At 37.0% G+C, this 18,330-nt stretch overlaps 1 protein-coding gene across 4 annotated transcripts; it reads left to right on the plus strand.

Moving 5' to 3' along the window:
- Window positions 1–102: 102 nt before the first annotated feature.
- On the plus strand, window positions 103–15,853 carry LOC105055113 (protein FREE1). Of its 4 annotated transcripts, XM_073246486.1 has the most exons (13): window positions 103–1,319; window positions 7,604–7,690; window positions 7,801–7,932; window positions 8,959–9,108; window positions 12,013–12,078; window positions 12,180–12,290; window positions 13,980–14,072; window positions 14,178–14,211; window positions 14,301–14,374; window positions 14,520–14,582; window positions 14,922–15,043; window positions 15,260–15,355; window positions 15,519–15,853. In XM_073246486.1, exons 1-12 carry the CDS (start codon window positions 342–344, stop codon window positions 15,315–15,317), a joined length of 1,968 nt encoding a protein of 655 aa, XP_073102587.1. In that variant the 5' UTR covers window positions 103–341; the 3' UTR covers window positions 15,318–15,355; window positions 15,519–15,853. The 4 variants fall into 4 exon arrangements, with proteins under 4 accessions (XP_073102587.1, XP_073102588.1, XP_073102589.1 ...); XM_073246487.1 differs by lacking the exons at window positions 14,922–15,043; window positions 15,260–15,355 and having other exon boundaries at window positions 106–1,319; XM_073246488.1 differs by lacking the exons at window positions 14,922–15,043; window positions 15,260–15,355; window positions 15,519–15,853 and adding an exon at window positions 14,872–14,898 and having other exon boundaries at window positions 106–1,319.
- The last annotated feature ends 2,477 nt before the right edge of the window (window positions 15,854–18,330 follow it).

The raw sequence follows: 18,330 nt of genomic DNA on the forward strand, positions 1-18,330 counted from the left end.
TCAGGCCCACAACTTCGTAGCCGTCACCCTGGGTCCCGCGGAGTAGATTCCATCATAAACTCGGAACCCCCTCCTGATTAAGATTTACGGCGAGATTGATAAGACCATCTTATCTTAGTCGATCCCTCAAGAGCAACGACTTGGGACGGTGCCGGCGCGAGGAAGTATCGAAAAGAACTCGATCGATCGACAGCGAAGGCCAATCAATAAAATTCTCCGAAGAAGACGAAGAGCTCCAGTTGATACCCTAACCCTAACGCTTATCCTTTTCCTGCCTCTTGTCGAGTCGTCCTTGCGTTCTCCATCGCCAGCTTCGATCCGACGATCTCCAGTGGGCGGAGATGCAGCAAGGCGGTGATTACGGCTCCGCGTATTACCCCCATCAATACCCTCCTCGGTCGATCCCAAACCCTAACCCTAACGCGAAGCCTAGCGAATTCCCTTCGTCCAATCCGATCCAGCCGAGCTACGCCTCTGCCCCGCCGTATTCCCATTACTCCTCCGCTGAATTCCCGGCCTTCTCCTCATCCTACCATCCCTACTCCGAGAATCCCGACCCAGTACCCAATCTTCCCCCTTCCGCCCCTTCCTACACCCAGCCCCCATCCCAATTGCCGCCCCAAAATTCCCAACTCCCCCCCTACCAGCCCTACAATCCGTCGCCCTACCCGCCTGAGCAGCCGTCGTCGGCGCCGTTCCCTCACCTCCAGCAGTCCCCTTCGGTTCCCTATTATCCTTACGATTCCCATCAGCCGGCTGGAAGTTACGCCCCTCCGAAGAACCCTAATCCCAATCCTAGCCCTCCCACCGATAAAAGTTTGTCTTTTTCCGCTCCGTTCCCACCCTATGATAACCCTTACGAGAGCTCTGCTGCCAGATTTGATCATGGCGGCGGGTATTTTAGTGAGAATTCTGGAAGGTATGGCGCGGGCGTGACTGCTGGCTTTGGTCCAAGTGGTTCGGGTTTCGATCATGATTTCTATGAGAGGAAGCCAGAGAGTGGGCTGCGATATGACCGGGGTGGTCCGCAGGATGATTTGCTTGGCGAGGGTGTATATGCCTATGATGGAGGCCGAGTGGAACCATATGGTTCACGGGGAACGGCGCCTACCAGGTCTTCCACAGCGTTGTTTGATGACTATGGGAGGTCCATTAGCTTCCCTTCTGGTGGGAAGGACCAGGGAGGGAGTGTGGGGAAGATTGTCAGGGCTGTTCCGAAGGTGGACACCCAGCAGGACGTGAAGAATGGGGTGCAGAAGTTCCGGGTCAAGCTGTTGGCGGAAGGGGGTGGACAGAGCACCTTGGATGTCCTCTGCCAGGTATAAGTGGAATAATTGAAAGAAAAACCCAACTACACATTTAATTATTTGCTGATGTTGTCAAAAATTAGCATTTTTAGGCTTGAAAATGTGATATTTAGCTAAAGTGCACTTGTCGTTAGATTTTTTTGCAAATGTTTGTTGTGTTGTGCATGAACCGTTGTTAACATGTGCCTTGATGTTTTCATCCATTCTTTGGGAGAAAACGCTATGGTAAAATTTCGGCAATTAATCTGCATTTAACCATGACTAACGGTGCATTTAGGAGACGAGTCATGAGTGTTTGTGATTAGTTTTGTTTTTATATACTTGGCGAACATTGTTGTTATCCTCCATGTGTGTGTGTGTTTGTGGAAATGTTTGTTTTTTTTTCCTTCTTCTTTTTGTTCTCTGCTATTAGCATATCAATTACTCTCTCACTGTTGCCTGTTAGCACCTAACAGCAAGGCATAGGCTGATTGACTTGTACACAACAAGAGCCATAGGCCCTTTGTTGATGGCAGAACATGCCACATTTGTGGAGCCCATACGATGTACTTCCTCAATTAATTAAGCAACAATGATGAAAACACAATCAATGTATCTGCTAAAGGGAAGAACGTCTTATCATATTATATGCCATATTCCTGGGAGAAGCCAAGATTACAAGATGAGTTTTTTTTCTGGGTGTGGGGGGGGGGGGGACATAGGCTTTTTAATGCTTTGCCTTTTTATGAATTAGGTCTGAGTCCTGTATAATCACTTGTAATTCATAGGGCCCCTCTATAAGGGAAAGCTACTCACAGTACTTGAGTCCGTTAAAATAGATTGAAGCTCCTTATCCTCAGCATGTGCTACTTGGAATGTTGAGTCATCCTGCAAGTCTCAACAAGACTTTGAACTTTGTTCAACATGGTGGGCGTTTGCAATCATAAAGCACTATTGAGATCAAAATATTGTGTCAGCATGATAGCATTTCAGATGAGATGAGAAGGAAGGGATGTTTATTTTTGCATACTATTGCAAGAAATACTTCAATGACTTTCCTAGCTTGATTGCAAATCATGATATTAGGTCACACTGAATTGTTACAGATGATGGAACTGGAGATGTCACTATGAAGCAGTAGCACACAAAATTATAGGTACATCACAATGTAGATAGGGGAGTGGGGTTCAAAACCTAGTACCGAGCAAAGAGAAAAAAACATAAAACTATGTTACGTGAAAAAGGAGGGCCATTTGCAGCTAAGTTTCAGCTTGTATTGTTCATGCGACCCCTCACATGCATGCGCTCGAGCGCGCGCACACAAAAAAAAAAAAAAAAAAGCAACATTTTTGTAGTCTAGGATTAAGTATATGTCAGTATTATAGTGCCACAAATTAGGCTCAGAGAAATTGATGACACAAAGTGTAGGGATTGTGTCCACACAATTGGATAGGGATAAGAATATTCTCCTACTAATGTAAGGTTCATTGGAGTTCAAGTAGATCTAGTGTAGGATATTTCTGAGGTAATTGAGAGTGCATGATAGGCAGCTTACAGTGCTTAATCTAAGCAAACGTTGTTATGCTTGGTGTATATTACATGGTAGATTTGAAAAATAATAATAATAATTTGGTGTCAAGTTTATGGAAACCTTTTTACAATCATTGTTGATTTTAGTGCATTTACTGAAGTTGTTCAACAGGTTGAAGCTTTTAAGGTCCATACTTTAATTACAATGGAGGTCCTTTGAGTGTATGCTTACTTTTTAGGCTACTCAATGCAAGATTTGTTGAGTGCCACATTTTTGAAATGCAAACAGCAAGGGCCTTAACACCAGGAGTAGATCATGAAGTTGCCACAAGGACAATCTTGTAAGCTTGAAGTAGGAAGTGGGCCTTCATAGTGGACAGCTTGGCACGAGCAACCTTGAATATAAGGCTATGCTACCTATAGATGTGCTAGCATTGAAGTTGCTCGAACTTGTGGTGGTGATGCATGAGATACTTGATGTGAGGATGGAATAGAGCAGTTGTAATGTTTGATCATTCTTCTGAATCGCAAAGGGTTGGTGCTAACTTGCCTTGTTAAATATAGTCCTGAAAGCTATACCCAGTTTTTGCAAGCTCCTTGATGTGAGGATGGAATAGAGGGTTTGCAATGTCTACCAAATGGGATTTATCCTCCCTTTAAATTTTTTATGTAAATCTAAAATGTATTGCGCAAGAGCTGGTGATGGCCTATGTGTGTCTGGAATCAGGTTCAGATTCTGGTTCTAACATGTCTTGGAAGCAAGTTTAGGATCAGGACAATCAAGATGCCCGTACAAATCATATGCTTCAAGATGCATGAGGGAAGACAGATTGAATGGATCAATTGTTTACACCAGCATGATGGATGTTAATGTTGGAAGTAGTAAATGCAACACGATAACGAGAAGGAACTGTAAGGGTGCCAAATAGATGCAATGATCAAAGAAACGCTAAAAAATAAGTGTCCAAAAGTTGGTGTGCTGTGTTTGATGCAATTACTGTTGGAGTTGACTTGTTACTATTTTAGGTATATTGTTAAGATTCTGTACTTTTGGTTTTTTGATTATTATTATCATTATTTAGAAGTTTATAATTATGAGAGCCTTATAGAGTGAACTGATTTGGAACTACCAAACATTTGGCTTGTTAATTCGTGCACTTAAAATGATTGACAATCATAACATACATTAGGATGTTCCTGCATAACTTTAATTTTTGTAATTGGATTTTTATCGGGGAGAGAATATGTAATAGGCATCTCGGTCCTAGTAATAGTATAGCTGGGTGCTGCTCTTCGAAATGACACAAGCCTTTTGCCTTTTACAAATAATATGTGGAAATTATTTTTGCTTGAGGTCTCACCCTTCTAGTCATGCACTTAGCTGATTTATTCATTTTTCTGGATCCCTTTTTTACCATATTTGTAGTTCTTCATTTATAAAGTCCTATGTGGAATTTAAATAACGATTATGCAAATTTGAGAACCATAATTATAAGTATTGCAGTTGAGCAAATTCAAGAACTTATCCTAAAATTCGATCACTGCTAATTGATGCCAAATTGTAGCTATTGTTTCTATAAAGGTGCTGTCATGGAAATTGTGTTTTGGTCATCTCTGATTTGAGAAATTATGTAGTCGATTTGACGCCTCTTAGTGCCAGATTGTTAGAGTTCATGGAGTGCACAAATATGAAGCTTATCTTTTGGTTTTCAGATAATAATCAAGTAGAGACAGTGAAAAAGCTTCATACTATAGAGCTAGGTTGGTGAAAGATTAGGTGACTTTTGACGGTTGAGAAAAAGAAATAGAAGAGATTGTTAATGATATTATAGAAGCACACACTCTCTGAGACTTACCTGGTAAGTTGTTGAACTGCCGTTTGATGAAATCTCAAGATTCGCAGGCTAGATACGACTCGACTTCTTACACTGTTGGGCATGTTTTCAAACACAAGTTGAGGTCAGTGGGAAAAGTGGAGGGTGGGGATTGCGGTAATAGTGAGGTGCGTGGTGATGATGTGTATGATCGCGGCAATGCTAGTCGATAAAAATGGTGGCCAGCAGTGAGATAATTGGAAATGCCTAGTCCACTGGATGACTGATGGACTGGGAAGTCTCCTAATGATTCCTGCCGTTGCCTATGTCAGATAGAGTTCTTCTTGCCATGTGGCTTGGTGCCACGTCATGTGCCAGTAGACAGGTGCATGTCAACACTCACTGCTTAAGGGTTCTCCACATGGGTCCTAGATCATCAAACAAAATTTTATGCAAGAGCTTCAGGACACAGGTTTTATCGGTTACAGAGCTTCAAAGATGAAGGCTAGTGAAGGAAAGATGCTTGTTTTGATGCTAGCTGCATTATCTCAATGGACTCATTGGACATGGAGTTCATGGAAGTGTATGGAGGTAAGCAAATACAACAGGCTACCTGAACAAGAACGAAAAAGAAATGAGAAGAAGAAAGAAGAAAACATAGAGAGAGAGAAACCAAAAGGGCCAGTGATGCTCTGAATCATTACTGCAATGAAGAATAGGGTGACACTTGAAAAAAAATGTTTGAAAGCATAGTTACAATATCCTTTGAACTATTGAAAAATTTATAAATTATTCTCAGCTTTTCATCATAGATAACCACAACCAACTCAGCGCAGCTAAGCCTTAATCCCAAACTAGCTGGATCAGCTGTAGATCACCACAACCAAGACCCTAAATAAAGCAGAATATAGAAAGAGGGCACAAAGGGAATTCAATTCGGAGGATCTAGTCAAAGCAGTTTTTACAAGGTTTAGATGTTGAAAAGATGACCCAACGACAGTGAGTGGTTCTAAGAAGTTTGAATCTTGATTGTTTTCGATTTTCTTGATTTATCACCATGTTCATTGGGTTGTCCCAAGGAAAAAAAAAATGAATAGCTTGAGGGACAAGTCCACATCGTAACAGTCCTTAAAGGCCTTCCAAAAATGTCTTATGCTTGGTTTGCATCATCAATATAGATTAAGGTGGCATCAATATTATAGAAGGTAGAATGGACCTTTATGAACTCTGATGACTTTAAGGTGACATCAGTGTTATAGATGTGAGTTGACATGGTCTAGGCGGAAGAAGGGGTGGCAGGCTTTAGACTTTGCTAAGACTTGTTTAAGTTCAGATAGTTGATATACTTTATTATCAGATTTGGTTTTAGTATTCTTTTTGTTAGAAGGTGTTGATTTACGATAAAATGGGGTTTTAATAAGTTAGTAAGGAGGACTCCAATAACCAAGTATTGGGAGGGGCGGGGATTTCTCTCTCCCTTTTATATTTTAAATGAAGTGGCATTGCTGAGGAATGGGCATATCATTTGGCAGGAATAGGAAACTGGCCCATTGCTCTATTCTCTGGGTGTATGAGAGTTGATTATCATGTGGGATCCACTTTAGATGGTTGAGATCATATGGAAGATCATTTTTTAGTTAACGTCACTAAGATCCTTGTAAGAATCAAATTGCAGTGGAGTAAACAAAAAGGAAGTATTCAATATTGTAAAAGATAAAATGATGGATCAAGAGAGGGTATTTCAAGGCCAAGATGGAGCAATAGAAAATTCATGATGATGGTTTTAAGCAATCTCGAAGGGAAGGCAAGCAAAGTAAATTACCACTTTAAATGTTCACCATTGATAAAGAGGCTAAGTGCCAGGCTTGAAAGATGAATCTGAGGAAAATCCGCAAGTTAAAGGCTTTGTTAGTAATTAAAGAGCAAAACATGAAGGTTCTGTACAAGAAAATTACAATTAGTTAAAGAATTGCCAAACTGGCATTTAAACGAGCTGCAAATATGAAGGAATGCTACTGTAACATTTGAATTCTGAAGGCCAAACTGTTTAGTTTGAGCAGCATAACATTAACAATGATGAACAAGATCTTAGCCTGCAAGGTGTTATGTTTGTCAGTATTAGGAGGGATTGTGCATCTGCATGTTTATGGCCATGTGATATTTAGGGTTCTTAGTTTTAACTGAGGATAGGCCTTTAAGCTTTCAAAGTTCAGACATCTTTTCAGCAGCTAATAACAGTCAGGTTTTCTGGTTGCCAACTTTTGGTGATAGAGTGGTTAACCCAATGAAGAAAGCACTGAGGAAATAAGTGGGGTTACAACTAAATGATGTCTTCAGTGACCATTGCTAGAACATTGCATTGACAATTAAATGCTAATAGGTGGCAATAAAGTGTTCACCAGTTTTAAAGTATCATGATTCATGCACCTAAAACAGTTTCAAAGTATCATCTATTATGTCATCTATATTTTGTGAAAGAGATGAGAAGGTTCTTCAGAGGGACTTATGATAATATTGGTAATAATATGTTCTATGCATTCAATTAACAACTCTCCTTGGGTTTTCTAATTCAGTTAAAACCCAACAATGGTAATATATCTATGTGATAGGTATGCAACATGTTTGGGGTTTCTAACATGGGAATGGCATAGTGGACTGACCGTCAGACCAGGGAGTCATCTGCTGGCCTAGCCACCTCGTTTAGGTTCACAATTTTTGGTTTGCTTGTAGCTATTTAATTCATCCCCATCTTGTTTGGCATCTTGTAGTGTCAGAACTCAATAGTAGTTGTAATGTAATTCTGGAACCATTTTTGTCCTATAATTATTGTCGCTGTCTATTGCATATGATAAAGTTAAACACTTGGAAATGATGACTTCTTGTTATCCTTTTAACATTTAGATACAACTTTAGGCTGATTTTATTCTATTATTCAATTTTCTGTAAACAGTTCGTTTTCTCTTTTCATTTCAGATTGGTTTGGATGGAATTCGTATGCTTGATCCAAGCTCTTCCAGAACATTGAGGATATACCCCCTTGAGACCGTGACAAGATGGGATGTAAGTTGGTCATGTTGGACACTTCACTATATAGACTATATGTCTGCTTCAGTTTTAGATATATTTTAATTCTAAGTTTGTTTCTGTGCCTTTCGCATTGTTTCATCCAGGTAACAGATTCATCCATTTTTACCTTCTGGTCTAAGAGCTCTGTTGATATTGAACCAAGGCGCATAAGGCTGCAATCTAACAGCTATACTACCAGTACCATACTTGACACAGTAACAGCTGCAGCAGTGCAGGTTAGTCACCAAGGCTTCATGCTTCTCTTGACCAGGGTGCTTTAAAAAACTTTAATATTTGTAAAGGAACTGCTGTCTTCTCCCTCTGCTGTACACTTTTATTGGTTACATCAGTGCTATTGAGTGTAGATTGAAAAGGTGTAGCTTGTAGATGTGTGAGATAAATTCTAGTCCACATGCCAGGAGCAACACAAATCTTGAACTGCAACAGTTTTATGCAAAATTAATGCATTTAATTTTGGTTTTGAAAATGGGTAAGATTTTTGTTAAGAGAAAGCACAATAAAAGGAAATAACAAGGTACAGGATTCTAATCTGGAGAGTTGTCTATGTGCATACACATGAATAATTGTTTTAATCAATGATCACATAGCATTAATCTTTTGTTTATTAATCTGTTCGAGCCCATGATAAACTGAAGTATGATTAAGTGATGAGGTCCAATTTCATAAAATGAATTGTACATAAATATTAAAAGTTAAGTGTCCTTTCTTAATTTGGAAATTCTTGAGTTTTCTAGAAAAGATATTCATGATGACTAAAATTAGATTTATTACTTAGTTAACTTATTATACCATGTGTATTCTATATCTTACATTACATTACGCTGTTATTATTGTGGGTATTTTCGTCTTTGTGAAATTTTCATTAAAATGAAAATGATGTAGAGCTTTTGCCAAAAGCTCCGAATTGGAGCTTTTCTTTGGCAGACCTTTTATAGCTTTTGGAGGAAGTAGATAGCTATTTCAAAACTTTTAATGAACACCTCAAGATCATCTAAAAGAGCTTTTGGCCCTTCAAGAAGTGCTTTTTGGCACTCCAAAAGCAGTGCCAAATGGGGCTGAGACTTTTTTTTGTCAGTACATGTGAATTATGTCATTCAATTTTTCATATTTGTTTCTTCATATTTGCTTTCACAATCTTTTTCTATAATGTGTTTAAATTGACTATGACACATGCATGTCTGTATTGTGGAATGAATTTACCATACTCAGAATTGTTGGTTGTATGATCTCTTGTATCATAGCTGAAGGAGATGGGTGGAAAAGATAGCCTTAGTAGAGGCAAAGGAACTGCTGATGGTGCGAAGTTGTCTGAACTGCCAACTGAAAAGAAGAAAGGTTTCGCTGATTGGTTGAACTTGATGAAACCTGGCAATGAGGAGAAAGACCATTGGGTAAGTTCAGATGCATTCCTTTCTGAGTTGATTTTCATTCCTGAGTCCCACACTTTGGGCTATGAACAGTTGTTTGCCTTTATTCTATCATGTCCTGATTTTCCTGGATTAAAAAGATTATTATTAAGTCTCAGTTTGGTTGACAAATTTGCTTAGGTGAAATGACGTATATATTGTGACTCTACCATCACCCCCAATCAAAAAAAAGACAAACAGAAAGCATTTTTTTTTTTTAAAAAAAAACACTGTCCTGTTGGCGTGCTATCTGTATTTCTTCATATGCTGTCACTATGATCTGTGCAAACTGTTGGCTCATTATGTCTTGTTATGTATGAAGAACCTCTCTTAGAGATTTGTTCTATTCCATTTCTGACTTTTGAAATGTGGAAAGAAAAAAAGGAAAAAATGTGAAAGATGTTAGCATTAGGAATGGAGATAATTATAGCTATAACAACAGGAGGAGGCCAATCTCTCCTTCTGGTTCTTCTTTATTTTCTTAAATTTTTTTATGTAAGAAAAAATAAGTAAAAATGATGAGCTTTTTTACTTGCAAATCTGCTATTGATGGATGTGCTTGACAACCACTTGTTGGCAAAAAATATATTCTTTAAATTTCACTAGAGTAAGAATATGCTAGCAGGTCCTCTTTTCATAGTGGCAAAAGATGCCTGCATATTTCATTTTCACCTGCTAACAAATTGGTGTTCAAAACAAGGAAGTGTGGTCCAAAAGAACGTGATAATGTGAGAAAAGGACCTAACTAGACACATCTGTGTTTGCTTGCACCCAATTAGTTGGATTTGGAATGTCAAAAGTATGCCAAAACATTTACAATGAAGTATATTCACTCCCTTACATACAGTTACCTGCGCTAGTTTAAGTTGCAAACCAATATTTCAATAAGATCTATTAGACTTGCTTTATATCACAGATAATATTTGTGTACAATGATCATTAATCAGATTTTCACATGTTTTATAAAGATATTTGATCATTATGCAAGGAAAACCATGGGAAGATATTATTAAGGGTGAATTGTGAAGTTTTGGTAGAAACATGGATGTATTAAAAGTGATACAAACATTTACAATATGAGAGCATACACTATATTGGAGAACACCAAGCCTTTGGCAAAAATAAATTGATCTTTTGGCCATGCTAGCTTGATACGTTCTTCCTGCAGTGGTATATCTATGGATTGGAAATATATTTGGATAGCAACCAGAGGGTTGAAGGTTATCTGGTACATAGTGTTTTCCTCTGCATGCTTTTTATAGTTAAATTTGGCAGGATGCTTCTTCAAGCATTATTATATTTTTGGGTAGGTAGGTTCAAGAAAATTAACTTTTGGCCACTTAGAAGCGGTTATTCATTTTGGGCCACTTAGAACTTAGAAGAGGTTATTCATTTTTGGCCACATGGAAGTGGTTATTTGGGAAGCAACTGTATATTCTGAATAAGCTTTGCATATTCTAAAATGATTTCGTTGATTGATGTTTGTTGAGGGAATTTACTACTTTTTGATGAGACACAAATTTCACAATCCTATTTGATGAGGTGGTAAGTTTATATGTCAAGGTGGTTATCAAGATGGTAAATGCACAAGTGATTGTTCTGGCATTGGAATGTGAATGAAAAAAAAAAAAACATTACCACATTCTATTGCCAATGGTTTTCTTCCGTGTGATTGACTTTGTTTATCCTGCACATTCCATTGTGAGGAGGTTCAGAACATATGTTACTGCAGGCTTTTCTAGCATTTGTCTTACTGCTTCCATCCATGTTTGTAGTTGCTTCTTTATCCTTTCTTGAACCTTCAAGAAAGAGATGAATTTGTTATGCATTTCCATAAAAGCTGAATTTGTTTAGCAGTACATTTGTGACTGGTGTAGCTTTTATGCTTCTTCCAACTAATGTCATGTCCTTTTTTTGATTGCATATCCACCTTTGGATTCTTTCTTGTGCCACATGCACATTGAGGAACCATTTTTTCCTATTGAGAAAAGGAACCTTATCTTTAATTAATAATATGTGACTGCAATTTTCTTGCTTGTGATTAGAAATATTTGCATTCGCTTCTTCACTTTTTTCTTGTTGAAAATTTATCATTTTGTTTTGTTGTTTTTGCTTACTGTTCAGTGAAGTTTCACAGAAATCTTAAATTAATGAAACTGAAAATTTGTTCTGAGTAGGTTTTTTCTAGTTCACATTTCTCCCTTTTATTATTTTATAATTTCGTCTTCTGATCTTTTCTGAACCCAAAAAACAAAAATCTGAGCTTTAAAATATTCAAAAAATTTTGATTTCGGAGGTTGATGAAATCATAATTTTAAAATTAGAAACCTTCAATCGCGGCCATAATGTTTGATGGCAATGTAACATATGACAATCTAAATGTACAAGGGGTGCTTCAAGGATGCTAAATTTGTCAAAAAAGCTATTTTCTTCCAATATTTGAATATTTTCAATTTAAAGAAATTTGTTCCTAGAAAAAATGGATTGAAAAAAAGCATACACAGGCTCATATTATGCATTTATTTTGTCCTATTATGTTAGTTTCAGCTGCAACTCCAAAACCAGGACTGCTTCCAGCTGAATCCAAAATTTCTCAATTTTGATTGTAGCATTTTTTATCAAAATTTAAATGAAGAATGCTCATGTCTTTGCATTTACTTCATATGTTATCCATGTCTGTATATGTGATTTATTTTGCTCTTGTCCATTGCTTTTGAATTAAAACCATTCAAACATCATATAGTATATCAGAAACATCATATAGTAGAGTTTCCTGGATAGCTGGGAGACCTGAACTTGTTTTTATTGCATTATCAGGTACATGAATATTTTTAATTTTTATCCTAATTCTATGGTACTTGAAGTACATATATGTTTCTCACTCTTCAGGTTCCAGATGAAGCAGTTAATAAATGCACATCTTGTGGAACGGATTTTGGAGCCTTTGTTCGCAGGGTGATACTTTTGATCATTTTTATCATTAATCTTCACCATTAGCTTAACTGAAATCACAACATTTTATTTGCTAACACAAGTCTTTTGTTCTTTATTTCCAGCATCATTGCAGGAACTGTGGTGATATTTTCTGTGACAAGTGCACGCAGGGTAGAATTGCTCTTACTGCAGATGAAAATGCTCAGCCAGTCAGAGTGTGCGATAGATGCATGGTATGCTCTTTTTTCTTGTGTTTATGTACCAAACTTTTGCAGTTTATTTGTTCAAGAGAGTAAAATATTATATACCATTTATCCATTTGAGCAAATATTGGTTCTAGCATGTTCTTAAATGAGTGATGCAGGAAGGTTCTCCATGGGACTCTGGATCTCATAAATTTATCTCACTTGTGGCACCCATTAACTTACTAATGTACCATCCAACTATTTTCTTCCGGCTTCAGTATGCAGTTTTGATTATTAACATGCTGACTCAGAATTGGAAATATTGGAGAACATGCAATCCAAAATGGTTGTTTATGCCAAATGATTTAGTCTTTACTGGTGGTTTTATGTATGTGTTCACTCTCATGGCACTCTCATGGCAACTTTAAGCATTAATATTGAAGGCTGCTTTTGCTTGTGGTCTTTCTTTGACCGGAAAGAAAGCTCAGTCAAATTTATTCATCAATTTGTTGGGTGGGGAGCATGTTTTGTTTTTTTTTTTTTTTTTTTTTTTTTTAAAAAGAGAGAAATCTTTGGATACAATAGTCAAGCTGTAGGAAGTAAATTATATATTTTATGGTTAATTTTACTTGCTTTTTAGAGGCAAGGTGAGACAACAGCTGATATGTTTTGAATGCATGGAAACATTCTTTATCGGTTGAGAAATAATGTAAGTAATGAGATTTTTTTTGCATTGCTAATTGTTTGTACGATGACATACAAAATTCATGCTTTGCTTTATTTTAGTGAACATACGCAGACAGTTATGAATTTGATTTCCAAGGTCTGTCACTTCTAACTTCGGGCACATTTACAGTGGTTATACTCAATGGCTTGAGTATAAGATTACATATAAGAACATCGATTTTCTACATGTGAACTAGTTGTAGTGGTGGGCCAACTTTGAACAGTGATTATCATCATTAATATAGTCATGTTGTTAGTCTTCACCTAGAAACTGTAAATCATTCATGTGATTGACATATAATTGATGAAATCAACTACTAGATTGCAATCTTGTATGCTTTGTAGGATTCTTCCCTATGTTTTAGTTGATTGTCCTTACTCTCAAAGTGTCAAGGCATCTTCTAAAAATTTGTCAGTTTCTTCTGCATCTATGGAGAACTTTGTTATGCAAAGGTGTATTTTCACTACTCTTAAGCCTACTGAATCCACCTGCATGGTTTAAAAAAGAGCAGTTTTTATGCTAGATTTATATTGGGTTGCATTTTAGCATATACATTTCTCCTCCAATCATTTATCATATGTAATCTACTTCTTACATGTTATGTATCTTTGCCAATCTCATCATTGATATAACCACTGACATGTGTAATCCTAAACTCCAGCTAGGCAAATAGTATGCATTTTCTCTGCAACTTAAGGGAGTGTCCATCTAATATTCTTGTTACACAAATCTTTTAAAGGCAATGAGACACAAGCTTACATAATTGTCTAACAAAAATCAGAGATTGAACATAAAGGTGCAAAAAAGCCTATTTTTTTTAAAAATAAATATAAGTAGCAGTGTTGACAGTTATCTGGATAATACAACATTGGAGATTGTATAGAGATGTAAATCTGTTCGGTACCTTATAGGAAGGGTGGACTTGGTCCTTCTGAAAAAATATAGCATGCAGGATATCAGTTAAAAGGTTTTTGCTTAGTGATTTGTGGGGGATTTCTTGTGTTCCACAGGCAGAGGTTTCTCAAAGGTTGAGCTATGCAAAGGAAGCTCCCAGCAAACCTGCTGGACTGCACAGTCATGAGGATCTGGCTAGAAAACTTCAGGTGCATTTTCAAACTTAGAATTCCATCAATTAATGTTAACGCTTAGGGGGCAAAATTTATGTGGTACACATTAATTATTTTTGTTGTTTTGATGGTTTTCACCAGGAGGAAATGGACAAAAATCGCAAGTCATCTTCAGGTATGGTATATAACTAGTAACAACATTAACGCCTCTATGTTCTGGTGATACACTTTTGCGCCAAATATAACAGCTTGGTTATTTTGTAGGTTCGAAGTCCTCTGATGGTTCTGGGAGGCGCATGAGGGAAGTTGCATGTCCCACCTGCACAGTCCACCTCCAGGTCAAATTCCTAGGGCCCTGGGCATTTGCCATATACAAGGCCTTTTCTTCTTTGCCCCTTCCTTTCTCAATTTCTCGATTATTTGATGCACTGCATCCACATTCCTTTGGGCCTGAATCATATGATACAAGTGGTTGATTTGCAGGTGCAAGTTCCGGCCTCAGGTTCTGAAACAATAGAATGTGGTGTCTGCCAACATCCTTTCCTGGTTAGTGCTCATTGATCTTCTGATTTCATCAAATCATGATAATGCACAGAGTAAGATTTGTGAAAATTTCTGTTTCACAACAAGTTCGGCTACTGGCTTTGTAAAATCTCTCGTGTGGTCATGATTGTAAACGTTAGGCTTGTGGTTCTTTGTATGTGAATCCTCTTTGAGCAGGTTTTTGAACATCGTGTGTAAACAGGTTTTTATATGAAGGAGGATGATTAGAAACTACTGTAAAATGACTGGCTGGTCTTATTTATTTATTTATGCTTGCCTTATCTGGCGTTAGGAATTTACTTGATGAACTTTGGAGCTGCTTTGTTTCCCTTCTGTTAATAGTTTGCCCTTCCAAGTTACTTGATGTGTATGAATGAGAATGCTCTCTCCGCTCCTGCATTACCTAGTCGTGGATCTATAGCCATTTCTGCACTACACTTCTTGGGCTTCTCCTTAGCAATTGTGTATCCTTTGTTTCTTTTTTAAATCTTTCTTTTACAAATAAATAAATAAATAAATGTATTCATTGTTGGCCTTTGTACCATTTCATATAAGACAGTAGGTCATTAGTTCAAACTTTAGTTTGCCAGATGCTGGTTATGTATGTGCAAGTCCATTTTAATGACCCCTTTCTTTGTGCAAAAACGGTTTGTAAAACATGCTTCTTAACTCAGTGGAAGTCTTCATGCCTCATGGATTTGTCCGTTCTTCTACTTGCCTTTTTCTCCGAATCAATGATCAACGAATATGGTGGCTTAGAGCATTTTGATCCCAGGGTATAGAAGATTGTGGGAAAAAGAATCTTTATGCAGAAAGCTTTCCTCCCAATCTGGTCATATGAATTTGCTTCAGGGGTTTTAGTATTCTCTTAGGGAGATATTATCCATCTCTATTCATGTGAATTTTTTTAATGATTCTAAAGGGTGATTTGTGATGCAGGTGCGGCAGTAATGCTAGCGGCCTAGCAGATGGTCATACATCTCCCAGAAACGTATGTCCGAACACCTAGCGAGAGGAACTAGGTTTTCAAATTTTGCTTAGGATTTATGAGCAAAGCTCCTCATGGAGTTTTATTACTCATCGCTGTCTTGGGACTCATTTTGTGTTTATTCAGCAAGACTAAGGTTTTAGCTAGATCCTAATTTAAATTGACTGGAATTATTATTATTTTTATTATTATTATGGGCGAGGGAGCTATCCAGAAGTCAGGATCTGACGGCCCCAAAACCCCTTCCATTGGGACGTGGTTGCTGCTTTATGATGTGTTGTCATTACATTTTTTATTCTGCAACTCTGCTGCACGTCAGGCGTCAGGGGTCGGATTGGTATGCACGTCTATATTTTTCAGTAAAAAGCGCAAATGGGTGTTAAAATGATACCAAAATTAAAATCCTTAGATACGGTTCGGATGTTAAATATATTTAAATTTATTTCAAATCAATATTTATGTTTATTCTAAATGTATATAGATATAAGCTGGATATTGGTTTTGTCTATATTTTATCTATCTGAACAGATATTATTCATGTATAAATCACATTTTAAATTGAATTCAATAATAAAAAAATAATATAAATAATATAATCGTAAAGAATGGGAACAAAATCAAGATTTTATGCTATGCACGGTAACCAAGAAATGGCCTAAACATAGTTGTTAACTTGAATTAAAAATATATTATAATTTTAAAAATATTTAAACAAAATAATATATTCATTATTTTTTTTATATTATATTTCACTACTTATTTTAATTGTAGCATGCATGAAAACAATTATAAATTATCTATATTTTAAAGAACTTGTAAGAAAAATTTAATACAAATCTATGAATATATTGAAGATATTGGTATTTTTAAATATTTTTTTATTTTTTATCGAAGAAAAAAAGATTGAACTTTTATGATAAATCAATTATGAAGATATAAAATATCAGAGTATATATCAAATGATTATAATTTATAATCTGAATAAATTTTGAATAAATATGAAAAATCGGGGTTATATTTTCTGTCACAGTGGCTGAGTGGTCTATGAGTGACGGCAGTAAATGATTTTTGCACCGTATTGGATCCAGATCCAATATAAATGTTTTGAGCGCTAGCGATGGCTGACTTCCGCGCGAGGGAACTTGCATGTTTTTATAACACAAATCATACAGGGTGTGTTTGCCATTGTGTTGTAAAGTTCCAAATTCCAGCTAATTCCGGCAGGTGCTGTTGCGGGACTAGTTCAGGTCCATACATCGAGTTTGCAAATATTCGTGGTTTGGGATCTTTATGCAATATTAAAATTGTATGGATTTTACTTGTCATTAAGATTATATCTAGTTTGTATTAATCCTGGAAGGTGGTATCGCACGTCAGATGCTTATAACATTGGTTCTTTATGAAATGTTTAAACTTCGAGGCTTGCTATTTATTACTGTGCTTATGACTGCTTCGCCCTAAACACGAAAGTGAGTTGATGAGACCAGGGGATTAGTTCAAATTTATTATGGTTCATAACGTAGGGTTCCTTTTGTAATTTTAAACTGTACCGGGAGTTATTCGTCGTGGTGCCTACATCAGCTTTCAACTAGTACCGGCAAGTGGAGTACCCACTCGGCGGGACTAGTTCAAATTAGCGGTACCTCATAAACTAGGCATGGTTTTATCCATGCTAGTGGTTACCCTTAAATTTAACCTGGTCCTAGGATGCAACTTGATGGGATTGCTATGATGATATATTGATATGGGAGTTATTTCACACTCGTTTCCCGGTTGACTAAATGTAGACCTTGTCTTCGCCCCTTGGATTTGCTTACGTGCAGCCATTGGTTGTTTTAGACTTTTGACTGTTTAAGTGCATATACTCTTGTTAGCACCGTGTAAGGGAATAGGTCTTATTGATGATTTAATAGTATGTTTTAAATTTAATCAGTGATGCAGGTGAAATAGGAACATTGACCTGACCATACGTCGGATGTTTCAGGAAAAATAGTCCCAGTTTCCTGACTAAACAAATAGCAATTGTCAGAAGAGTCAGTCTAAAACCCTTGTTGTGTAGGGTCTGTGAAAGCTGCTACTCATCAGTGTTTCCCAAGTCAAAGTTTTTGTTGATCATTCATCTTCTTCTGATGCAATATGAAAGTTAAAGCTCATTGCGGAGATTTCATATTTGAAGCTTTCTCCAAGATAGAACAATGGTTATTCCGTCAGTATTATATCCAACGACATCATTTTGATGCAAGTTTTCTTTGTGCCTGAATGTTGTGGCCGCCTCTATGTCACAAACATCACAGGTCATACTCTAACCGGGCATTCTAGCTGATGCTAGAATTAGCATATAAATATAAGCTAAGTCATTTTAGCCTAACAAGGCACCAAACTGTTCCGGTCTGGACCATAGCATCTCATTGTGAATTCGCAATATAATGCAACACAGGCCAACACCCAAGACATGCTATTTATTGTGGCATGTTACTTATCATGTGGCATGGTGCAATACAAATGAACGGTTAAATCATTGCCATAAAGGCATTCGAAGTGAGCCTCTCCATTATAAATATACGTTAGGATCAAAAATAAAATGAATTGTTTACTGAAATAAAATTTCTGCAAAAAGGCCAAAGCATTGCAGAGAAAAAGAATATATGGAGTGTGAACATCTCTATAAATGGATATTTGATTAGCATCAATAATGAAAATATCGATTACACTGTTAATGCCAACCATCCGATATCTCCTCAAAGTTGTGGAAAAGAAGTTATT

Source organism: Elaeis guineensis, chromosome 12, assembly GCF_000442705.2.
Source record: "Elaeis guineensis isolate ETL-2024a chromosome 12, EG11, whole genome shotgun sequence".
NCBI lineage: Eukaryota > Viridiplantae > Streptophyta > Magnoliopsida > Arecales > Arecaceae > Elaeis > Elaeis guineensis.